This window comes from Silurus meridionalis, chromosome 3 (assembly GCF_014805685.1).
Source record: "Silurus meridionalis isolate SWU-2019-XX chromosome 3, ASM1480568v1, whole genome shotgun sequence".
NCBI classification, from domain to species: domain Eukaryota; kingdom Metazoa; phylum Chordata; class Actinopteri; order Siluriformes; family Siluridae; genus Silurus; species Silurus meridionalis.
In genome coordinates this window covers 21,241,888-21,268,265 of record NC_060886.1, presented here as the reverse complement: position 1 = coordinate 21,268,265, position 26,378 = coordinate 21,241,888, and the positions used below count along the sequence as shown (strand labels likewise).

At 36.7% G+C, this 26,378-nt stretch overlaps 1 protein-coding gene across 1 annotated transcript; it reads right to left on the bottom strand.

Moving 5' to 3' along the window:
* Window positions 1–5: 5 nt before the first annotated feature.
* On the bottom strand, window positions 6–22,457 carry als2a (alsin Rho guanine nucleotide exchange factor ALS2 a). The gene is made up of 34 exons (XM_046844879.1): window positions 22,242–22,457; window positions 21,971–22,054; window positions 21,039–21,187; window positions 19,560–20,900; window positions 19,290–19,455; window positions 19,080–19,176; window positions 18,904–18,981; window positions 17,969–18,148; window positions 17,643–17,814; window positions 16,628–16,817; window positions 16,291–16,356; window positions 16,050–16,212; window positions 15,583–15,714; window positions 15,029–15,157; window positions 14,908–14,931; window positions 12,648–12,718; window positions 12,072–12,138; window positions 11,644–11,843; window positions 11,245–11,310; window positions 11,066–11,161; window positions 10,817–10,981; window positions 10,428–10,539; window positions 10,276–10,353; window positions 10,062–10,195; window positions 9,669–9,833; window positions 9,047–9,164; window positions 8,199–8,356; window positions 5,705–5,812; window positions 5,305–5,481; window positions 5,096–5,141; window positions 4,868–4,929; window positions 3,698–3,847; window positions 3,485–3,581; window positions 6–2,790 (listed from the first exon to the last, which is right to left on the bottom strand). Exons 2-34 carry the CDS (start codon window positions 21,985–21,987, stop codon window positions 2,746–2,748), a joined length of 5,019 nt encoding a protein of 1,672 aa, XP_046700835.1. The 5' UTR covers window positions 21,988–22,054; window positions 22,242–22,457; the 3' UTR covers window positions 6–2,745.
* Window positions 22,458–26,378: the final 3,921 nt, after the last annotated feature.

Below are 26,378 nucleotides of genomic sequence, written 5' to 3'. Positions count from 1 at the left end.
AATTCTTTTGTTCAGAATATTTATTTGTCCAATAATATATTAATTCAATAAAAAAAATCATTTTAATAAAAATAGATTAAAATATTACAGTTTTTTCCTACAAGTTATAATAATGACTGTAGATTATCTATACAGTATCATTAAATCCCTCATCACTCTAACTGTGAGTGTCTCCCTGAAAAAGATATGTTTGTTTGTTTGTTTGCTTCTGTATCAACAGTACGCATGTTGCATAGGGTAAAGGGAGGAACAATACAATCATATTTGATGAATACACTGCCAGTTTTTGAACACTGCATATTTTTTGCATGGTCACAATTTAAATGTTACAAAATCAGATTTTTTTTAACACATTTAAATTTAAAAGTTAACACTAAAACACCTTTTTTACCTCCCAGTGCTCCTGCATCATTTAATAAAGAACTTCCTTAAAGTCTCCAAAAGACCTAAGAATAAACACTATAATCAGGTTTTACAAAGATATATATTTAAATATATATTTAAATTGCTGCTCTATAATATTTTGTTTGGTAATGATCCAAATTAAATTAAGTAAAATATATAAAACCTGACTAGTAGTGTATCCATCTCAGTATCAGTAAGGAGACAATTAACAGTAACATTAAGTTAACATAAAACATTTAAACAGAGACACAGGCAACTGCTTTGTCAGGTTTGTGTGTGATAGCAGGTTTGCATGACTGGAATAATCAGTTTTCCAGGTATACCTGCCGTGTTTTTGATTTGTCAGATATGTCATTCATGTGGAAAACAATTTCTTTGCAGTTAAAGTAAGAAAGTTTAGATATACAAATACAGCAGACATGCACACCCAGAAAACGCTTGAAAGCACACATACAAAACTGGCCACATCACTAGGAACATTTGTACACCGATTATTTTGTTGTCCTTTTATTAATCAAAAGATATTCTCCTCTATATATATAGCCTCAGATACCTCTGGCCTCATGGGGTTCTGCTGTGGTGCATTTTGGAATGCTAACGGCTGTAAAAAGTGATTATTTGAGTTACCGAAGAATTCCTGTCAGCTCCAATTAGTCTTGTTATTCTACTGTGACTTGTCTTGATTTAAAAATTTCATTCCTCAGAACCTCATCTCACAAATTTAATTATTTTGGTTTTTCACATGAAAAACAAAAACATGAAAGAGATGCTCAGCAGTTTTCCATTTTCTGATGTTTGCTGTGAAATGACTGAGTCTGCATGATGGGTAATTGCACAAAAGATCTGGGGTTTCCTACTAAAGTGGCCAGTTAGGAAAGCATGTTTATAGGTTAGATTTTCAGTAGTCATTCATTACATAAAACAGACAATTGTCAAACAGACAAAAATCCAGAAACAGATACAAACGTGTAACCATGCATTAACAACATTCTCTGCTTAATTAAAAGACATTGTATTTAAATTCAAAAACAACCAGAAAAGGAAAAACACCATAACACAGAAACAGTAACAATAGTGTGGGGTGCCATGTATACAGAATATGCGGATATTCGGATAGCACGGTAGACCAAAACACTTATAGGGAATTGTTTTTATGGAGTTTTATGTTAAAATAATAGAATGTATTAATAAAAATATAATTATTAATTGAAATAATTGAAGTAAAATGACAATACAGTACAGTACTGTATAAATAAAATATCATTTTTGGGGTGGCGTCCGTTTATCAGGAGGGGTTTTGGAACTTAACCACCATAATAAACAGATTATTTAAACAGGATTTGCTGTATATTCTAGCAAATCCTTTTTAGATTAATGAGCAATAAAGTCTATAATACAAATATGTATCCAAAATAAATTATCCAAATGTAACCACTTAATATTTGAAGACCTAATAAAAAATATAGAGGAGACCCAGCACAATTTTAACCTTTTAAAGCTCATAACGATGATGGGATAAGGTTACTACAGAGCTCAGCTTCAACTGCATTTTGCATTCTATTCTAACAAAACCAAGAATGTGTGTGTGTGTGTGTGTGTGTGTGTGTGTGTGTTCTGCTTCAGTGCAATCACTGTTTGTTCTGCTTTACAGTTTGTGAGCCACTAAAGCAGGAAAGTACAAATGTTACATCTTAAACTCGTGCAAACAAAAGGAGAGTGCCCAATCTCTTAACAATTAATGTAAAATACTTGGCTTTTTAACTTTTGTGTGACAAACATCTACGGAAGGAAATTAAGAGTGTCAACTAGAAATATTAAGATCAATGTGTGTGAGGAAAAAACACTCAAATTTTATCCAGCTGTCTTTTTATGCAGATGGTCACACATAGGTGACACACTTATATACCCATAAAAAAAATCACAGTTTCATGCACAGTTTAGAAGAAAAAAATAAAAAATAAAAAAGTGTCACGCAATTGTACTGAATCTCCCCTAATGCACTAATAACTGTTAAAGTAAGTAGTGCTACAATACAGTGTAGGAGGAAAAAAAACATTATGCAGTACAACATTAATCATTGCCCAAAAGCATGAACTCTGACACAGTAGTAAAATGACTAATTTTTTCAGTTAAATAACAAAACACAAACATAATAAACAAACTAGTTCCTTATAAAAATGTAATTAGTTTAAAAGCAGTAATGAAGGTGCATGAAAACATGTCAGTGTTCTGTGCGAAACAGTTTCCAATCTGTAGCTTTGAATCATATTGTAGAATGCACTGCATCCAAAACACTGTCCAAAGACTAAAGCTGTCTTACACCTGTGAAAAATGTGGCTTCTACATGCCTGTAGGTTTCTCTCTCTGGATCTGGCAGTAGCAAGCCTGCAGTGATAGAATGAATGTAGAGATAAGATTAATAAAAAAAAATGGAACAATCACCTCCATAGCCGATCTAAAAAAAAAAAAACACACAATAAATAGCAGACGTTTAATTTCAATTCAACAGCGCAAACTGTTTCAGGATGCTGTCTGTGGTTTGTATTTTAACTGCATGTTAAACACTATTTTTGACAATTCCTCCGAGAGTATATTTGACAAACTTTACCAGAGAATGAGCTCAGTGAACATATAGTTTAAAGGCTAGCATGATCGAAAGCATTTAAAAAGTGATCTTAATCACAATAAAAAAATATATATTGAGTCCATTTGCATATAAACATGCAAGCTACAGATGTCGGATTAGTGCATCTGACCAGAGACACATTTAAAAAAAAGTGTAAATGCATGAAATGAGAAAGAGTAAACAAGGCCAAATGTTAATTAAGAACACTTTTGCAATGGTGAAATATCGCCTTTACTCGATTTAAAAGTGTCTATACAGACTTTCTTTGTGTGTTGTACTCCAATTTTTTGTCTTTGTGTGTTCTACTCCTAAATACATCATATTTGGTTGTGTGTATACTGCAATGATGCTTTCAGGTGTGAAAATACTAAATAATTAAATAAATGTAAATCTTATCTATATTTGTGTATACTGTGATGGCATGTCTGTGGAGATGTGGTGATGCTGTCATACTTTGAGAGTGGTGAACATGAGTCCGAGCTCTCCATGCTGTAGAGCAGGATCCATGAAGTCCTCTATGAGACTCACTTCAGAGCCAAGGTTTCTGATCCTGAATTCACATATCGTAGGATATCACATGTAGGAAATGCACTTAACATGACTATTGTAGTAAATTTGATTTTGAGTAACATGATAGAACTGGAGGCTGTTGTGTATTAACCATACCTTGCACGGAGAACTATGTAGAGAAAGACTGGAAAGAGGTCATCCATGCACCACAGGAAGTCCTGACCCAACAAGGTTTGCACTTCCTGTGTGAGGTCCTCAAAGGTCAGCTGTATGACCTGAAGCTTATCGGCAGGAGTGAAAGTTGTGCTGAAGAAAAGAGACCAAAATGGCATCACAAATAAGATAAGCTACAAACAATGCTTTCAGCATTCAGGTGTGTGTTAACACAATGCCAAGAAGGAAAAATCAGCAATCATATTAAAGAAGCAGTTGTTGCTTTCCAAAAATCTAGGAAGCGTTGCATGGCCATTTGCAAAAAAAAAAATCCAGCAAGTCCAAAATGCTACAGTTCACAAAGGAAATCATTTAAGTCTTTAAAGAATTCACCCAAATTTACCCCAAGGTCAGATCGTGCAATGCTTAGAGAAGTTGCAATAAAATCCCAAGAGTTTACAGCCCAGATTCTACAGGCTTCAGTTAGCAAGTTATATAATGAAGTTCACGACAGCACTATTAGAAAAATACTGAACAAGTATGTTTTTTAGAACAGCTGCCAGGACAAAGCCACCTCTCTCCAAAAAGAACATGGCAGCATGGCTTCGATTTGCAAAGTTGCATCTGAACGAACCACATGACTTCTGGAACAATCTGTCCTTTAAACAGATGAGACCAAAGTGGAGATGTTTGGCCATAAAGGCACAGTGCCACGTTCAGTGAAAACCAAACACTAGTCACATATCAGTCTAAACACCTCATATCAACTGTCAAGCACAGTGAGGGGTGGATGACGATTTCAGCTTGTTTTGTAGCCGCAGCACCTGGGTAACTTGAGCTGTGCATAAACAAATACCCATAAACATCAACAGTGAGCCAAAATTCCCCCACAATGATAAAGTCATACAAAACGCGACTGCCTCAAGTTATTGCTGCTAAAGGTATTACAAGCTATTGAACAACAAGGTGAATTTAGTTTTGCACACATATATTCTCCATTTCTGCTCCATTTTTGTAAAAAATAAATAATGATACTGCGTAATGTCAAGTGTTGTCGTTCATATGTGGTTGTTTTTACATAATTCTAGAATCTGATTCTAATTCTAGAACCAGATGATATTTTATTTCCTGTTATGTGAAACCATATAATTTGCATAGGTATGTGTCTTTTACCTGATCTGTTGCAGAGTCTCCACAGCAGTAGCAAAACAAGCATTTATACTGCTTGGCAGCACCTGTAACATTTTTTTTTTTTACCAAGAATACGGTATGCACAGTTTAAAACTTGCACATTTATTATGAACATATATTTTGCCACAATTTAAACTGGGTTTTTTATTTTTATTTTTAATTTTTTTACTCATTTAACCCTACTATTTTTGTATAATAATTTATACTCACATCCTTTATCTCTCCTAAAACAGAAATTGAGACTGGCCAGAATTTTCTGAAAAATGAAAACGAAACAAAAGCAATGAATGTACTGTAGTTCATGACATATACTATATATAGTGGACTGTCTGTTTAAGAAAACATCAGTGAGTAATCACTGTAATGACAGGGTGACTGCTTGACCGCATGCGTGTAGTGCACTTGTTTAAATCACTCACTGGGGCACACCCAAAAAGGTGAGCAAAGACAAGTCAGGCTGTTTGTTGAGGCGCATCACGCACTCCCAATACACCTCCTCCTCCCTCTCACTCTCTTGTGTGTAAAGTGTGAAGAGAAGAGGATAGAGACGAGGTAACAAAACAGGAAGCAGCAAAGTGGTGCAACTGACAATCCAACTGCAACACAAACAAAATACACAGTATACATACAGTATATACATATCTATATATACTGTAAATCTACTACATAGAACAATCAATGAATGTAAATTCATAGTCAATTCTGTAACTCTTTCACTGTTCAGTTGAAAACTACTGAGCCCTGGATATCATTTAAATGCTGGATATAATTTTACTCTACATGGGCTATAATATTCTTAAGCACATTTTTTAGTCTTACCCCTGCTGGTTGGAGTTTGAGCATGTGCCGCTGCTCAGAGAGTCACTGGCCTTCCTCTCAGAATCGGGGATAAAACCACCCTCTTCTGGAAGACCAGGAAACAGAAACCTGGAAGAAATTATATGATTTCAAACAATGAAGTATTTGTGAATGAGAGCATGTTACAAAGAAGAAACCTTGAATCTGGACAACTTTGATAAATTAATTAACACCTGCTGACCAATCAGAAAGAAACACGATCTGGTTTAAAACTAGATAACTTGTTATATAAGTGAATCTAATGAAAGCCTTAAAATAAGAGTACATCATATTTTAGTTAGAAAAGTGAAAACATGCTACAGGTCCATGGTTTAACTGTGGACTTTAACTGTGGACTTGCATGGCGCAGTGCACTTTATACCACACCATACCGCACATGTTAACTTATACCACACCATACCGCACACGTTCACTTATACCACACCATACCGCACACGTTCTCTTAAAGGACAATCACATCAACCACCTTATGTAATTATTGTTTACTGTACATAAGCATACCCTGTATCCATAAACATACCCTGTATTTACATTTTTTTTTTTTTTTCCTATATATATATCTTTACCTTTATATATTTTTATATTTTACATAGTTTATAAATAGTTTTTATTTATCTGCCTTCTTTTTTTCCCTTGTTTTATTTTTTCCCCCCATCCTATTCCCTCATGCCGGACAGTCGTACAAAGCATTTCACTGCATGTCGTACTCTTTATGTATGTGTATGTGACGAATAAAATTTGATTTGATTTGATTTGGTTTCTAATTGTCACTTCTACTGCTACCTTAAACTACATACATTTCTGTAAGAACAATTTGCAATCAACAATTCGAATAAAATGAAAGAAAAGGTTGACTCACCCTTACTTTTGACTCACTTAACATATGAAATGATATTATTAATATTAATATTTTAAATATGGCTGAAACATTTCCTCAAGTAATTCGAATACAAAAAATCATTGAGGCAAATTATTTTGCTTGATGCTTCGTTTAGTCCATTAAACTACACACGGAGCACTGTTTCCTGTCGCACCACTCGCTAAACTCTGTAGAGCTCTGGAGAGGTATTACAGAAGGGAATGTGAAGGAAACAGCAAGGGGTAAAGAGAAGATTCATATGGGATCCTGCTTTCGCCACCTAAAAAAATGTATTGCCTAATTCAGACTTTTTTCAATCGCAATTCGCAATGTTTTTTTTTTTGCCATCGGGCAGCATCACCCCCTCGGCTACAATCAGTAAAATCACATGGTATCAAACATAAGTTACTCAGAATTGTAAGAAAAAAAGTTGGAATTAGGCAATCTATTTTTGTTCTGTGGCAGAAATGGTGTTTTCAGGCCAAAGAAAAAGACAGAAAGTTTTCAAGGTTTGGGATCATTTCAAACTAAAATATAAAGAAATCACAGTACAGTGCTTTTTTTTTTTATAGTAATCTGAAATTTTATATATACATATATATATATATATTATACTTTTTTTATTTATATATTTGTTTTTGCATTTTGTAATATGGCAACTGAATGCACACAATGGGTTTAGTTTTCACTGATATCCTTGTATGCAATTTCAGCAATAAAATTTACATTTTTACATTTTAAGAGACCCGTTTTCACACTCGGATCAAGAGTTGTAAACCAGAATAACGTCAATAAGCTTTATTTGCCTTAAGACAGAGGACAGGAGCTTCAGCAGAAGCACAAACCAGAAAACGGGTAGAATCCATAGCATAGGAAGTCCAAGAATTATCTCTAGTGCAAACTGTAGATTGGACAGTGATTGAGTGGGAAAGGGGCCTTATAAAGAGGAGTGTAGATTGGAGACAGGTGTAGGTGATTAGTAGGGAGGCGAGGCTGAGCGAGTGTGCTGAGTGCAGGAGGGAGGCGTGGCTGGTGGTTCCCTGACACCCGTCTTATTTTCTCTTTTATATTTAATATTCACTTTAATAAAGAAAAAGTCTCCTTATTTGTCAATTAATAGATTAATTGTTTGAATAATCGGTAGAATACTCACTTACTAAAATAATCAATAGCAACAGCTCTAATTTGAAATATATAAAAAATAATACAGTAATCCCCTGCTTTATTGCGGAATTGCATTTGCCACATATCTAATTTGTTTTGCTGATTTGAGTCTCTCGCGGATAGCACGATAGATAAAAAAAAGGAATTGTTTTTTGAGTTTTGAGTTTCATGTTGAAATAATGACATTTATTGCAATAATGAAGTATGTGGAAGGATGAATTACGGTTTAAACAATAATAAAAAAAAAATGTTAGGGGTGGCGTCCGTTTATCACGGTTTTTCGTTTATCGCGGGGGGTTTTGGAACGTTACCACCGCGACAAACAGGGGATTACTGTATATGTAATTCAGACAAACCCTTCTCACATTTAAATCCACATCTAAAATGGACAGTGTATGTTTCCTGGCATTTTATGATTCACACAGCAGTTACCTGATCAACTGAAATATGCGTTCGAGGTAGGACAGGATCTCCTCCACAGCCTGCTTTAAAAGCCTTCTGTTAGAGCCCACGCCTACATACGTCATCCTGTACACAGTGACCAAGGTCTCCAGCAGCCAGCCCAGAGGATGCAGTGGAGTATCACATGCCTGGTAAGAGTCAACATTTATGTAGAACTGTATTTAATTTGTGTTAGTAAACCACATTCAATAGGCCAGTGATCCCCAACCCCCGGCCTGCGGACTGGAACCGGTCCGTGGGTCAATTGGTACCGGGCCGCACAGAAAGAATACGTAACTTCCATTATTTCCATTTTATTTATTGTCTGATTCTGAACGATGTTTTATTTTGGAAAATTCTCTCCACCACATCTGTTTATGACTCACTCTTGATTCATGTCATGATTCCTCGGTCACATGTCTTACCTACATTAATACATTACCACTAAATTCAAACCCCCAGGCTAACAAAATGAACAAAAAACAACACAGTGGATTCACGTTAATTATTATATGTAGAAAATTTTTTATGCCGGTTGTATCATTTTATTTTGTTGTATTTATCCGCCACACCTTAAAGGCCGGTTCGTGAAAATATTGTCTGACATTAATCCGGTCCGTGGTGCAAAAAAGTTTGGGGACCACTGCAATAGCCTGTTAAATCTCAAAATTTTGGAGTGACAATGTGCAGGTCTGCCTATGTTAAAAATAAATAAATAAATAAATAAATACTGTGCACACATTTGTATTTCATTTTATGAAGAGAACTTTTGCATCACAATATTAAACCATTTACATTCAGAACAAAAGATATGGTATTAGTAAGAGATGTGGTCTCACCTTGAGGAGGTAACGACGGATGACGTCATAGGCTTCAGCAGTAACAGGACCTACATGCTGAGGTATCATCTCTAAGCTCTCCAGCATCTTACACTGGGAGCGACTCAGAGCACCCTTACTGCATGTAAAAACACACAAACAAACATCTGTCAACTCAACTCAACTCAACTCAAGCTTTATTTTGTAATTGTTCCACAGTATACAAAAAAACCCCTGCAATGTCTTAACTAACAGACATTAGACATACATAAAGAGTATACATTACACATAGCAGAGTTAAGATGGGATAAATATGAGGTTGAAATGTATGAATACTTTATTATAAACTTTCTTTCAGCTTCTCCCATTAGGGGTCGCCACAGCGGATCATCCGCATATTTGATTTGGCCCATATTTTTACGCTGGATGCCCTTCCTAATACAACCCTCCCCATTTATCCGGGCTTGGGACCGGCACTAAGAGTGGCTGGGGTTGGTTCTCTGACCGGGGATCGAACCCGGGCCGCAGTGGTGAGAGCGCCGCATCCTAACCACTAGACCACCAGGGACCTCATTATAGATACAACCAAATGCATGCTCATATGTGTGTGTGTGTGTGTGTGTGTGTGTGTGCGCATGCCTACCTGTTGCTCTGCTGCCTGCGGCTGGTTGTCAGTATGACTGCAATGTTCTCCCAGGCTCTCTCTTTCTCTCCCACTCCTGGGGTTTCACAACCCAGCCGGTTCCAGCACTCCTCAAACACAGCTGTCCATTTCTGTTCAGACGGGACAGCATACCGCCCAACCTCACTAACGAACAAGAAAAAAACACTACAATCTGGCAAGTTCAACATTATCATCCACAGAGAGGTAAATTTAGATGAGCACAGAAAAGTTTATTATATAGTTTCCCTTCGGGAACTCGAGCTGCGTCGAAACGCTTTGGGGAGTTCCCAAAGCGTTTCGGCGAAGCGTGTCAATCCCTCGGGGAACTAGGGTTACGTTCATAACCTAGAGACGTCCTAGTTGGATACTTACAAGGTCCTACTCTCTGTCTTCTCAGTCTCATATAGGCACAGCTTTGTAAAGGTGCCACTCACTTTTAGTTCAGAGCCCCACTCGCCCAGAAAGATACCATCAAATGAGTCTCCATTAGGTATGGATAAGACACCCTGTATAACACATTACAACAGAAATCGGAAACATTGTACTACACAATTCTTAAGGACTACTTTGTGAAATTCTAATTTACCTTCCCATTTAATGTCCAATCTTCTGAAAATTCTCCCTCAAAGAAAGTGTCATCATCACAGAGCAGAAGCCCAGTCCCCTGGTAACAAATAAAAATGGCTTCATTCAACGATTGAAAACCAGTTATATGTCAAGTGAATACTTTGCACCTACCTGCATTTTATTATTGCTAAATTCTCCTTCATAATATAAACCAAACTGGGTGACAACAACCCCGGTGCCCTGCCTCTGGTCCTCCAGCCACATACCCATGTATTTTTCTCCTCTGAAATGGGAATAAAATGTACTTAAAATTCATCAAAACAAAATCATGCAACAATAATTTTCAACAAAGGGTATTTAAAGTTTGTTTAAATAGAGCTACAGCTAGCTGTTTAATGCAAAATTAAATCCCTGTTTCCTCCAGATTGCTTATGCTTGAAGGCTTTGAAAGGCAAAAGACAGCATAGCTGACATTCTATTACAGAAGTCTCTTTGTTCAACTTTAAAAAGAGAACACCATAAAAAAAATCGAATTAAAAAATTATGTAAAATTCACAAACTTTGTGATGTTGTCAAATACGCCATAGCCAGTTTTCTTGTCATGGACCCACTGGCCAACAAACACACTGCTGGCGAAAGAGGCCAATCTGCCACTACTCAGCATGCCATGGCCATGACGTAGGTTCTCCTGAAATGATCCCTCATACACTTCACCTGTAGCATACCTGAGCACAGGAGACACACTGGGTCAACAACACATTCCAAAAACAAGCTAGCAGCAAAATGACTTAACATAACAGGCATATTACCAATATGTTCCAAATCCATGCATTTTGCCTTCCTTCCAGTGGCCTTTGTAACGATCATACTTGTTGGACTTGTTGGGCATCACACAGTCTCCAAACCTAGAGACAGAAAACACATGATGATGAAACATGATGGAACATCCCATTCTTTTGAATTATTATTATTAATATGATCCACACACCCATCCTCCAAGCCATTTTTAAACGTCCCACAGTAAACTCTGCCATCAGGCCACTTCAGAGTGCCTCTGTTGAAAGAGAAATGAAACAATGCTCAATAATAGCTGAAGACAGTGGTTCTGCGGACTGTTCCATTTGGTTTGATTTTACTGTGCCATATAGTAGATTGCAAAAAAAAATCAAAAGTCAAAGTCAAGTCAAAGTGAACTTCAGCCAGGCAGTTGGTAGCTCTGATATGCACAGTGCTTTTATCTATTTGTTATAAAAAAAAAAACATCTATTTTGAATTATCACGAAAGGCCAGTTTCCTGAAATATACACTGGACTATAGATATATAGAAACCTATAATATCACCAAGTTATAATGGATAATAATAATGTTGCAGAAGACATGAATATACCTGCCATGAGGCTTGCCTGAGAGCCAGCGGCCATCGTATGTGGCATCTTTGAACCTGCACTCTTTAGTAAACATATAAGTGGCAGTACGGGAAATAGGAGGCTCTGCCCTCTGACTGCTACTCAAATTGAGAGGCTGATTATCTTGACCCACTCCAAGCACCTCTTCCACAGCCTGGTTAATGGCCCTTAGCCACTTTGTCTGATCAAAGAAAGGGAAAAAAAGCGAGAGATACAGAGCAATACAAAATACTAATTTAGGAAATTGTATATAATTCATATAAAAAAATACTTCAAGATCAAATCATTTCGCCTGTAAAATACGATTGTTCAAATGACTACAAGCTATTTGGTAAAAACTGAGACTGTAAACAATCTGAATATCTGTGAATCATAAACAGGTTAAAATAATCATAATGTTGAGTTGTACCTTCTCTTCCGATGAAGATGCCAACAAAGTGAAACTTTCTTCAGGGGTCGTTAGCTTCAGTCCAAACCTGACAATGTTATAATGAAGGGCTCATCATAAACATTACTCTAAAGTGATCAAACTGCTGTATTCAGAGGACCACAGAACAGCCTGGGTGCTCTGTTCTCACACGTCTTGTTCAAGTTATTTGGATAATTATCAGCGAAGTTAAATACATATAATTCAGAGTAAATAGTGAATGAAATGCTGTGATCCTTCAAAAACTAAATGCAAGAACCTTGAAATACTCATATATCATATCCGTTCACAATGAAAGCCTGTCATGACTGAATGTCATGTGTAGGGTCATTTTTTAAAAACCATTTTATCAGAATAGGACAACTCCTTGGACTCTTAGTTTGTCATAGACTTAGTTATCCTGATTCTTATTCAGTAGCTAAAGTAAAGATAACAAAAGAATGTAGTTATGAGCTTAAAGAATGTAAGCCTGGTATGTAAGTAGTTAACACTCACCAGGTAAGTACTAATACACAAATGTTATTGTAATGGCTAAAGGTAAGTGAATAAGTAACTTACAATCCCACATTCTCGTCTGAGATAGGTTCCACCCAAAGTGTGGCCAGAGGATAACTATGGTAAGAGGAAAACTGAGAAAAAGACATATACCATTGATATATACATGATTCAAAATCCACTGAGAAATGTTTCCTGTGCCCAGTGCCTTGGAAAACATTGCTCAAACCCAAAATATCAGATTGCCTACTATAAGTTTACAAATAAAGAAGAATAAAAAAATATTTCACTGCACTGCAGAAGACACAGCAGAAAACATTTAAGAAAAAAAAAAAACACTGTAATTGTCTGAATATCTAAACATAGGAACACCAGTAAAACTAGCAAAATGGAAAAATGGGTAACCACTCAAAGGGAACAGAGAGATTTCAGACTGTCTAAACCTGCTTTACATGGAGCAACTAGAAGAGGAAGAGAAACGGTGAAGTGATGAACAGACTACTCGATTTTGGGGATAGTAAAAAGTAATCTTCTAAATGCCTGGGTATAATTATGTTTACATATAAAATGCAGATTAGCTCAGAAACTTAAAGTGAAAGTGAGCACACAGTTCAGCAGAATTATTCAATCCGTTTTCAAGCTTAAGGGATGAGAAAAACAAATCAGCTGGAAAGACTACAAGCCTCCAGTGTGCATAAAATAATCAATCATGAGGTTAGAGAGAAGAGCAGACCAAAAAGCTTTGGAATTACATTGAACTTTATAAGGCCTTTGCTTTTAATATAAAATGTTGTATTTTGTTAAGCAAATGTAAACCTGTAACATTCTACTAGTCAATCGAAAATCATCTATGCATTACATCATTTTAGATTTTGATGTGACATACATTTGCTATACATATTGTATTTAGTCTAGCATACTTATATACAGTGCACTTCAAAAGTATTGGAACAACAAGGCCCTTTTTTATGTGCACTGAAGACATCAGGATGTGAGATTAAAAGGAGAAGTCAAAAGATAATACTTTTCGTTTCTGATAAACACTTAGAACATGACACTTTTGGTGGCAGACCACCCGATTTTTGAGTAAACAGTAGTACAATAACAATAAGAACAATGTGTCTTAAAGTAAATGAATGTAAAACTGTTAATATGTAAATATATTAATATTTTGCTTGCAATAAATGCATTAAGCCGGTGACCCACTGCATTCTTCTTTTGTGATGCTCTCCCCGGCTTGTACAGCATTGCTTACGGATGTATTTTTCCATAAATTATCAGCCAGAAAGTGTCTGTAGTTTTCTGAATTCACTGTGATGCTACCTTCATAAGTTACATCATCACAATTTATTGTCTCACATTCATCTCAAACCCAAATGTCTCCAGTGTACAAAGAATTGTCCTTTCTGCTGAATTAATTTTGGAGGAGACTGTATGTATACCGTATTTTTCGGACTATAAGCCGCTACTTTTTTCCCATGTTTTAAACAACGAAGCGGCTAATTTATGAATTTTTCCTGGGTTTTTCCCGGTTTCACAAACTTCAAGCTAAAAAACTGGACCCCATAACATTAGACCAATGAAATTTCCGAACGGAAACGAAAAAACGCACCTCACCTGTGTTCTGAGCTGCACGGCATCGGGAGAAAAAACTTCCATCGGGTGATTTTTAAACGCACGACGATGCCAAAAGATAAACTCCCGAGAGAAATTGTTGTGAAAGGAAGGAGGAAGACAGTGAACAACGACTTTCTTGGTCGACTACAGTTTAGAAACAAGCCGTTGTCACGTGTTGAGTCAGGGTGAAGGGAGAGCTCGCTTCTGGCATGCTATTCCCAAAATACCGCTATGCTCCTATAGGAAGCGCAACATATTTCACCCGTTACACCGTGTGTAACGTGTCTTTCGTTAAAGTCTGTGTAAAGTAGATTAGTGCCTGCGGCTTAAAGACAGTTAAAAATAAAAATATTTGTTAAATTCAGTGGGTTTGGCTTATATATGGGTGCGCTTTATAGTCCGGAAATTAGGGTAGTCATTTATAAATTACCAACAGGTCAAAGCTGAACAAATGAGGAATTCTCAATTAAAGATATTTTCAATGAAACCAATCAGCATAGACAAGCAGAAATACAGAGCATGCAGGCTGAATATCCACAGGCAAGCTAGGTTTTAGCCACAACATTTGCAGAGGAAAACAAAGTGCCAATGACTTGCTTAATAATAAAAAAAGAATCCTTAAATCACCCAAAAGGATAAAGAAAGCCTTGAGCCAAGTCAGTAAATACAAATAATTTTGCTGGTGGCCAATCTAAAACATACTTACAAACTTCTTAGATGGAATGGAACCCTGAATAAAAAATACAGTTGTGATGTGAACTTGAATTCAAACACATGATGGACCACAGATGAAAAACCATGACTTAGGCAACAGCACACATACTGACCTGTGCATGAACAAGTGCATCATTGAAGAGGATAAACCAGTTGACTGAGAATCTGCCAGCATTCTGCAGGGTCAAACCCTTATTGCTACTCTCACACACCAGTCGGCGCGGCGGCCTTCTCAGCGACTCCTTTAAAGAAGGTGAGTCAAACAAATGTAAACTGCAAAGTCTTCACAACAGCTTGATTATGAAAAGTACTTACAGTTATACACAAAGTTATTAGACCAATTGATTTAAATGAAGACATTAAAGCTATGGAATTTATAACAATAATACACTTTCTGTTAATTAGGTTCTATAGATGTTAAGATAAGAGTCAATATATTTTGCGTTATATATATGCATTCTAACTAGTTCCACATTTGCCTTTATAATTGTTTGCAAACCTCTATGTTTGTTGTTACACTCTTCCTGACTTGATTTGGATTTCTGTATTTTTGCCAGAAACATTTTTTATCATACAATAAATGCAAAGTTTTGCACTCTGCTGTATATGCAATATCTTTGTAAGTATGTTTAATGCATGTCAAATTTGGAGTAGTTTAAAAACTGACCAAGCTTTTTCCTGAAAGGCTCTTCCAGAAATTATATGTGTTCTCCACCTCTTTCCTCTGTTTGTTTAGAAGTTGTGCCAAGGTCTCATATTTATAATAGCCATCTTGAATCATTTGATATTCTGTAGAGTCCTGAAATAAAAGGGTGATATTAGAGCAAAAGTCACTATAAGTCAAGTCAAGTCAAGTCAAGAAGCTTTTATTGTCATTTCAACCATATATAGCTGATGCAGTACACTGAAATGAAACAACGTTCCTCCAGAACCCTGATGCTACATAAAACAACATAAAACAACAATCACAGAAACAGAAAAAAAACAGGGCCAAGGACTAGTAAGTGTCTTCACCTCATAAGGTGCATGTGTGCAACCTGGTGCGAACAGTGCAAAGAAAACACAAGACAGTGCAAGACAATACACAGAACACAAAACAGCTTCAGAAGCTAGAAAAGTACTTTTAGCACTTACCACATCAAAACAAGTAGCCAGTTTCAGGAGAAGTCTACTGTAGTCATGCAGGTGTTGCAGTGGCATGTAAAACAGGTTTACTAGCAAATCATTCAGCGAGACTTTCTTCTCTTTAAGGTCCAACAGTTTTTGTACCAGTTCCAGCTTTTTCCCCAAACATTCCCTGAAAGGGGAAACAAAGGTGGTCAATTCAATTTTTATTAGAGTATTGAATAAATAGTGAAGTAAACATGAAACATACTGTGAGGGCTTCACCAGTGACTGGAATCCTCCCATGACAAGGAAGTTTCCTACAGAACTGCTATACCTGTAAGTTGTGGTGAAGATAACAGAAACAATTCATGATTATTCAAAATAAAAGATATAAATGTATGGTGGTGACACAAGTGTTTATTTATAAGCTGAATGGAAGGCGTGTCAGTTGTAAGTGCTTTATTACTGTCAGTGGTGCTTTGTGAAGTTTAGCAGCACAGGAACACATAGAAATCATCATAGTTGTCATACATGTAAAAAATAATATTTTGTATCGTACTCATTCAGGTATATGGCTGCATTGTAAACAAATTAATGATGCTCACTTTTTATAGGTGTTTAGGAAATGGTCTGTACTTTGAAAAATGGCTAGAGATTTCACGTCTCTTCTGTGCTGTAGGAAGGCACTGAGAAAGGTGGCGTGCTGCCCGATTAGATGGCGCAATTTACTGTATCTTTCTGCCATAATCCTGAACAGCTGCATAGGGGTCTGGCCCAAACATGAGCTTATTCCTTCTATAAACAACCAAAAAACAAAACAAATGACAACATATATAAATATATAAAATAAATAAATACCTTATATCAGGACTCTCTATATGCTATATGCAGTAACATTTTGAACAATTATGTAATGTAAATGAAATAACATCTCAAAATGTATACGAGGTGGTATCAAAAAGTTTTTATACTAGTTTTGTAACACGCCAACAGATGGCAGCACAAGAATGCATGCACATTCACAGGGAGCACCGACCTTTATAAGTCAGCGCTCCAGAAGACATCATCCTGTGTACCGTGTGCAAATGCTGCTATTCTGACAATGTGCGTTGCTAGGTCTGCTATTTTGACCGAGCTCTCCTCACGCGCAACTTTCTCGGCAGAAACTACACCATTTGACTTCCACCCTAATCGCCAGATTTGGTTCCAGGGGAATTTGCCCTCTTCCCAAATATAAAAGTTACCAGTTGAAAACTGCTGTTTTGACACAGTTGCAGAAAAACCAGTGCAAATTGCAGAAGGTGCTTGACACACTTTAAAAAGAAGACTTCCAGGACACATTCCAGAAGTGGCGGGAACGCTTTTAGTTCTGTATTGCTGCAGCAAGGGGACTATTTTGAAGGTGATAGCATGTAATACATACAAATAGATACCACCTCGTATTTGTAAATATTGAGAAGGAATTAAAAGTAGATTACAAATTTGCAACTCATACAAATTTATGTTACAATATATAATGAGATGACTTCTTGCCAAACTGCTGCTACATTCCTGTCATGCATTAGACTCTTCAGGTTACTACACCCAAACCAAACCCTTTTTCCATGACTTGCTACACACCCCGAGCCAGTAGTGGATGCAGAATCTGGTTCTTCACTGTGCTGAGCAAGCAGTTAAACTTTCTCTCTGCTGATGCCATCTCGTGTAGAGTGGCAATGAAACCCATCACATTTCGATCAGCTAGAGCCAAACAGTTCGGTCCTCCAGCAAAAACGCCACTCACATAGCCAAGCTGGAGGTTGCATAATTGCGTTCACAAACACAAAGAAAATCAAACACAAATAACACATCAATACAACTACAGAAATGATGATTGTGTAACATTTGCTGTATAGCGCTAGATTGTATAATTTTATGAAAACACTGGAATCTCTGTATACACTAACATTCATGAAGAAGGGCAGCAGAGTTGGTGTCTGTGTGTAGGTTATTGCATGACAGTCCTTCCATGCCTGCACCTGTTCACCAGTGTAATACAATATGGGTTGTAAGCAGTCTCCATCAGCCAGCAGCACAGTGTGTGCCTGCCCTGCCGCCACATCCCAGACACGTATACCATCAGACATCTACGTCAATTTAGGAGAGAAGGAAGCAATGAGCACATTAAACATTGTTCTACTATATTTATACACACACAAACACACACAGCTACCGGCATAATTTCACAATACTGTACATATAGCTTACTCTACTTATGACCAAACCGTGTTACGACTGGTCCCAATCGTGGTCGTAAGTCGGCGACTATCTGTATATATATATATATATATATATATATATATATATATATATATATATATATATATATATATATATATATATATATATATATAAATATAATTGTATGTATCATTTTATATATTTATATATATGTATCATTTTAAAAAATATTAAAATATTATATATAATGAATATATTATATTCATTCACAATATACATTTTAAATGAATACATTTAGGCTTATAAATCTATCCCTAATGAGCAATCCAGAGACAAAGGTGACAGGGAAAAACTCCCTGAGATAATATGAGGAAGAAACCAGGTGGAAACGGAACCTGTCCTAATTTGGCTGATACTAGATTATGTGGTTATAAATAATCCCCTTCTATAAATATGTAAATATCAGTATTGTTTTATATGCAGTCTATTTTGTTGTTTGAAGTTATAAACTGTTCACAGACCTGAGTGCGAAACTATTCCTGGCAATTGCAATCTTAAAGCAATCTCATAGCAACTCTAGTGCAAAACCATCCTAAACCAACAGTAATCATCCCATACAACAATTTCCTATGTAAAAAAACAGAAGTGATGGGCTTAATACCTTCACATGCTGTGGTACAGTGTTGTGAGAGCTCATTTGACCCAACTGGCCTAGTTTATTGCAACCCCAAGAATAAACCTTTAAAAAACATAAATATGAGAACATTGAGATTATTACATTGTAATAAGCACCAAAATGACAAAATGTAAAAATCACACACTTCACTTTGCAGTCACCTGACACTGAGCTGTCAAAGCCAAAGAATGACACGATCCAGCAGCAATCTTGATAACTTCTTTGTTGTTTAAGCTCTTTATGCATAGTGGCTGTAACCTGACGATTATGTAGGAAAAATATGTATATAATTATATAATATTACAATGATCGCTATTGCCAAATAATATACATATATAATAATTTATATAACAATATAAGATCCGCCTAACCCGGGCAAAGTGTCGCCATGACCTAGCTGGCCTTCTTGACCTCTGCCCCAAGTCCACACCTCTGTAGAGAGAGACGGTAGAAGATTCTCCTTCTCTGAGTTCCCTAAGTTTAAGTTGATTCCTTTGGTTTTAGCAAGGTTGCACCGAAGCAATACAGCTGGAGATACTGCAAGGTAGAGAATACAAAAAGGAGACAAATCTTGTGATTACAGAGTAGCTTTTTTCAAAGTCATTCATGAGTTATTTTACAAGTGGACGGTCTTAGAATACCTGGTGACATTAAGCCTGGTAATGATCTTCTGCGATTACATCCATTTAAATCATCAATCCTAATGTCTGTCAGGCTGGCACTCTTCTTGACTTCCAGTGACACATGCAGACATTGGTTACCATCAGTAGAGAAGCTTTCATCAGAGACCTCCTCAAAGTTATTACATTTTAAAGGGTCACAAGAAATGACCGCATCTTCAAACGTGTCATCACAGACAGAATCTATGACAGAGTCTTGTAAAGTCACCAGTGCAATATCATCTGAAAATGAGGATTTAAAATCGTTGATCATGGTGACTGGGGGCAATGATGGGAATGTGGGTTTGTTGTTTTGTTCTGGTATATAAGAATCCTTGAGTGACGTCTGACGGCTTGGAGGACATGAACCCTTCTTGGAAAGAATCTCAAACTGTTCTGTTTGAGACTGGTCAGATATCCTTTTGAGGTAGTTTTTCAAAGCCTGCTCATCTGGATAAACAGAGCTTTTGGTTCGTTTACGGCGTTGTTGTGGTCTTTCAGAGCTAGCCGTCGTAATCTCATAGGCTGGATCACTGTGATCCACTTCCTTCACACCTGCTGTGTCATCACTGTGAGATACATCCAACGCTATTTGACTTGAGCCAAAATCTCCAGGCAACACAATAGAACTCGATGGGACTTCTGCTGAGATCTCCACCTTTGGCATCAAGGCTGGAGATGCCTGCTTTGATGCTGGCTTTGTGTCTGATAGTTCCACCCCTAGTGGGCAGTAATGGTTATCAGAAATAATAACATGATCATCCTTGTCAATCAAACTATAAAGAGGCTGCTTGCACTGGCCACATGTGTCCTGGGACTGATTAGTGTATTCTGAAAGGGGTAGCGAGCGAACCAAAGCCAGGCTGTGGAACTCACCACACGCAATCTGGACCACATATCTCCCTGATAGATGCTCTACTTTCTGTGCCTTCCACACAGGGAACACAGTGGTCACCAGACCTAACTGGCAGCCACTACCCCAGGACCACACTTCATGCTTCCTTGACAGAGCTAATGTGTGCTGTGCCCCACAGGCCACATCGTGGACCCGGACGAGTTCGGGAGGAATAATTTCTTCATCCACAATGTTGATTGGTGTAGGATTAGGGACAACACTTAAACCGGAGATACCACACTGGCCATGGGAGTTCTCACCCCACATGTGCACTATACCTTCCTCTGTTACAGCACCACAGTGAAAACTTCCTGTAGACACACGGACCACATGGTGGCCAGTTAAAGCACTTTCCAGCACAGGTTCAACTGTCTGGGACTTCAAGTCTCTCTTCCATGGAAGCTCTCCAAAGCTGTATACAAGGCCACCTGGAAAAGAAGGACGTTTAACAAGTCAGTCTTTTAAACACAACTCAATTTTAAGAATGTTAATGAAATGCATGAGGTCACACAAGACCTCTCAAAATTGAGTCAACCTAAGTATGAACAAATATAACAGGTATGTACCACTTGTAAGTAAAACTCCATGGTTGATCCCCAGTGCAGCCTGCAGCACAGGCTGTGAAAGAATTACCCTCACAGGTTTAACAGTGCATGAGTAGCCCTGCCATCTGAAGGTCACACCTCTGTTATGCGAGCCCTCCTCTTCTTCAGAACTATAAAACATTTATAAAAATAAAAAAAAGCAGCAAATTATACAGAATATCCACAGGTAAAACTACATAAACCATAATGTAAAGCTATACACACTCTGTTTTATTAGCTAAAGCTTCCATAAAGATGTACTTTATATGTTAATTTTTAAGTATTTGTTTTTTTATAGATAATGCCAACCTCACTTTACAGTATATGTCAATGAGAAGAAACATATCAGATATTATTTTGGTGATGGACAATTCTTAAAGTCTTGATGTGATTTTTGTAGGTATCACTGTATGACACCCAGTGCCACAGTGAATCCGAAGCCTATCCCAGGAATTCTGGGGTGGAAGCAATACAAACCATAGACTCCATACATTTACACAATCACCCCTCAGGGCAATTTAGCATTATGCTTCTGGCAGGATGGAGGAAACCAGAGAACTAAGAGGAAACCACAGAAAGATGGCGAGAACATGCAAAGCTCCATATAGACCTCAAGTACAGCTTTGGACCCACCTAGTGCCTATAGGGCTAACATTTCAGTTTCACTGATGTGCTTAGAAAGTGGTCCAAAATCCAAAAAATATCCGGTCAGTGGTGTGTGACGGTGTTGATAAATTGCGCATAAAACAGATACAACCAGTAGTTATAAACCTGCACAAATATATAATTATATAGTAATTATAAAATGCACACATATATAGTATGTGTACCCAGTAAGGTGGCTAATGAAATCATAATAACAACAACATAATACCTTTTGGCCTATTATTCATATATGATTGGAATTCAAGTACCTCTTCTGGACCTCCATCAATGTTTCCACTCCACTGGCATCTTCACACACTTCTGGTCTTCATCTCATCACCTTATAAACATGTCTGATGTGAAGGGGGGGCCCAAAACAAGTTGATTATTTCAATAAATCACTAGATGTTTGTTTTATCCTGAAACAGTAGTGTAATTAAACAAACTTGCTCTGATTGTCAGGGTGTATCATTGCTGCAAGTGAATGTACAGCTCTTCTTCAAAGAACAGAAAGTTAGTCATTCTTCTTCCGATACTTACACAACTTCGGAACACCATCGCAATTCCACCCTCTCCTTAGGGACCACGATCTAACCCGAGACATGTGTGAATATACATTTCCAAGAGACTTTGTTGCATTTTTTAGAAGTTTCCGAAAGTCATTGATAACACAAGCGATAACACAACCGGAATTCTACATAGACCAAGCCAGTGTTTGTATCGCACTACGCAGTAAGTACAGGCGACACACCCCTATTCTTACTGCAGCATACTACCCTTACACACTAAATAGTATACTAGTGTACTGCTACGGAAAGCGGAAAGGGACAAAAGGGTGATAGTCGAATCTTGTTACTATTGTTTCATGTGTGTTCTTATTTATTTGTCATTATTTATTTAATACTTCATTGGTTTTTTTTAAATGTATTAAATATAGGTTATTATACTCCCATGCATAAAATCACACACACACACACACACACACACACACACACACACACACACACACACACATTTGAAACACTATAATAACACTAAGTTGATCCTCCCTTTGGTCTCAATTCATCATGTCACTGGTTCCACAAGTTGTTGGAAACATTCGTGCGAGATTCTAAACAATCCTGGAACTATAATGAATAGACATTTGATATCCGCCAGAAACCTCCCAAGGTTTATTTTTTTCATACCATTTTAGGAAGTTTTTTCTTACCACTGTTGCCACTGGCTTGCTCAGTGCAGATAAACATATATGTACTAATGTATGGCCCTAAATGAATATCTGTTTAATCTATTTAATTCTGTAAAGCAGCTCTGGAACAATGTCTACTGTTAAAAGCAGTACAAATAGAAATAAAATTAAGCCCCAATAACCTCAGCTTTTTTTGCTCATGGCTGACATAATTGGAAGCTTATATAGCCTTTGTGTCTTGTGTATCTGTCCTACACTGTCTTTTGTCTGCACTGTTTGCACATGATGCACTTTTTGTGGCTAGGACAACTTGCTTTAGTCCTTAGCGCCGTGTTTTGTTATGTAGCTCTATGTTGTTTTATGTAGCACCAGGGTCCTGGATTTCACTGTCTACTGTGTCAGCTATATATGGTTAAAATGACAATAAAAGCTTCTTCACTTGACTTGCTAGTCTCTTGCCGTTGCAGTTTATTCACCTGGAGTTTTGATATGTGCATATATTATATACACATATATTATATAGTTATAAAAAAATTCTCTGCTTAACCAGTCACAGTGTGGTACTGTATCCTTCCTGTCAGCTCAAACCAGTCAAACTAGCCATTCTCTCTACACTCCTCTCATCAACAAGACATTTCTGTCCACAGAGCCCACACTCACTGGAACTTTTTCTTTATTGCATTATTCTGAGTAGACTCTAAAGATGTGAAATTCCTGGGAGATCAGCAGATTATGAAACTCCAACAACCATATTTTTTCCCCACTCCGTTTGCCACAAACAATAAAAGTAGCATTTGATCTATATCCATGATTTTATGGAATGTGCTGCTGAGTGCCCATGAGTAACTGATAACTGACACTGATAACTGCAGTTACTAGTAACTGCATGAATATGCAGGTGTGAAGGTGTTACAAATAAAGTACATGGCAAGTGTATACATGTTAATTTCTCTTGTTGTTTTTTAATATAAACTCTACATTTCTAATTATAAATTAATATTTGCTTAATACATATATTTCGAAATATTGAAAACTTGTTTAAAGTGAAAGGTGCCAAAAAGGGTTTATGATTTTAGAAGAGTGCACCTTTAATTTCTAAAAGTGCATAAAAACTTCCATAAAAAAATACTGGTAGGCATATTATTATAAGTATTGAGATACAGTACTATTACCCATTAACACTTTTAAAATTATACACCACATTTCAAAACATTTTAGACACTTTCCCACCACAAAAAATCCAGTCTGACATATTTCCCTTAACAAAACTTCCGATAGAGAATATAATTTGTGTATTCAACATTATAGTGTTTAAGTGTTTAAGGAATTGTACTACAAATTCATTAAGAAAATGTTACATAAAGTGGGGCAAAAAAGTATTTAGTCAGCCACCAATTGTGCAAGTTCTCCCACTTAAAAAGATAAGAGAGGCCTGTAATTTTCATCATAGGTAAACTTCAACTATGAAAAACAAAATAAGAAAAAAAAATCCAGAAAATCACATTGTCTGATTTTTAAAGAATTTATTTGCAAATTATGGTGTAAAATAAGTATTTGGTCACCTACAAAAAAGCAAGATTTCTGGCTCTCACAGACCTGTAACTTCTTCTTTAAGAGGCTCCTCTGTCCTCCACTTGTTACCTGTATTAATGGCACCTGTTTGAACTCGTTATCAGTATAAAATACACCTGTCCACAACCTCAAACAGTCAGACTCCAAACTTCACTATTGCTAAGACCAAAGAGCTGTCAAAGGGCACCAGAAACAAAATTGTAGACCTGCACCAGGCTGGGAAGACTGAATCTGCAATAGGTAAACAGCTTGGTGTGAAGAAATCAACTGTGGGAGCAATTACTAGAAAATGGAAAATATATAAGACCACTGATAATCTCCCTCGATCTGAGGCTCCACGCAAGATCTCACCCCGTAGGGTTAGAATTATCACAAGAACGGTGAGCAAAAATCCCAGAACCACACGTTTGGTATAATCATAAGCAGAGTTGGTAGGAGGTAGGTAAAATGCTTTTAAGTACCGGTATATATTAACAAAATACATATTGTTGTAAGTCTATTTTTATGATAAAAAATATTTTGTTATTTAGCATAGCATAATAAGACATGACTATGTGTATGTTCATCATGGTCCAAAGCTTCATTAGTTATGACCACATTAATATTATTAATAAAAATATGAATTTTATGAGATTAAAGCTGTAGCACTGGGAATGTAATGCGTGTAAAAAAATGAGAAAGATTAGAGTCTCACAGAGCTACACAAGGCTGGCGGCAACCTTAGAAATACACCATGTGTGAAGGACGGGGTGTCAAAAGGACGTTATGCAAAACATATTTACTGCAAATATACATGAATTTTTTTTGAACAGATAGTACGTTTCAATTTCACTTCCACTTTCCGATTTTGTCAAACTCAGGGCTGTTCACTTCCCCTTGCATTATGCATACGTAGACATTCAAACATTGTGTTAGCATTTGCACATGCCCCCTGACCACTCCATGTTTGACATCATATATTAAACATTCCACATGAGATATTCTCTATTAAAGGGAAATAACAGCATATATTACTAACCTTTTTATGATGAAGCATAAATAAACTGTCTTTTACTTATGTACAAGACAATGGTGATAAATGGAGCAACAAAAAACCCACAATGTACTATATTACATATTACACATGAAGGATATAATATATATATATATATATATATATATATATATATATATATATATATATATATATATATATATATATATATATATATATATATATATACATACAGTATATGAGTATGAGTATGAGTATGAATATATGAGTATATGAGTATATGAGTACACAATTCACATTTCAGCAGCCATTTTAGTATATCTTCTCAAGAGACAGCACTATAGAAATTAAAATTAAGTATATATTTTGGGGTAGTCAATGCAGAGCTTGTATAGCAGTACTGATTTACTGTCCTCTAAAAATAACTAAAATACAGTAATTAATGTCTAAATAGCTAGCAATACAAGTGAGTACACCCTAAGTAAACATGTCAAAACTGTATCCAATGTGTCAGTGTTTTGTGTGATGTCATTATATATATTCCATACAGGATTGGTCAAGGCCCGGGTTATCAACCACCACCACAGATATTGTTAATCGACAGGGTACCGGTGAAAATTGGGCTATTGTTGGCTGAAGGAGGAGAAGGAGAGAAGGAAGACATCTACAGAGACAGTGGGAAAAGTAAGAGTAGGAGTAAGACCAGGAACATTGGAGGTGGAGTGGATGGAAAGAGAAATGGTGTAGAGATGATCCTGGAGGAAGAGTACAGTAAAAATTTGGTGGAATTTCTGATAGCATGATGAACGTGAAAATGGAATTTGAAGGGGTGCTGTAATTTTATTTGATAAAAAAATGAAATATCAAATTTAAATAAGTTTTCAGACCTTTTACTTGGTATTAGTTGAAGCACCTTGGTGTG

Excerpts from the sequence above, each read along its gene's own strand:
- als2a (XM_046844879.1), bottom strand. Across the intron at positions 16,213-16,290 it reads TCACTGGTGAAGCCCTCACA|GGAATGTTTGGGGAAAAAGC; the intron begins GTATGTTTCATG and ends TTCCCCTTTCAG. Across the intron at positions 3,582-3,697 it reads TACATAGTTCTCCGTGCAAG|GATCAGAAACCTTGGCTCTG; the intron begins GTATGGTTAATA and ends ATGTGAATTCAG.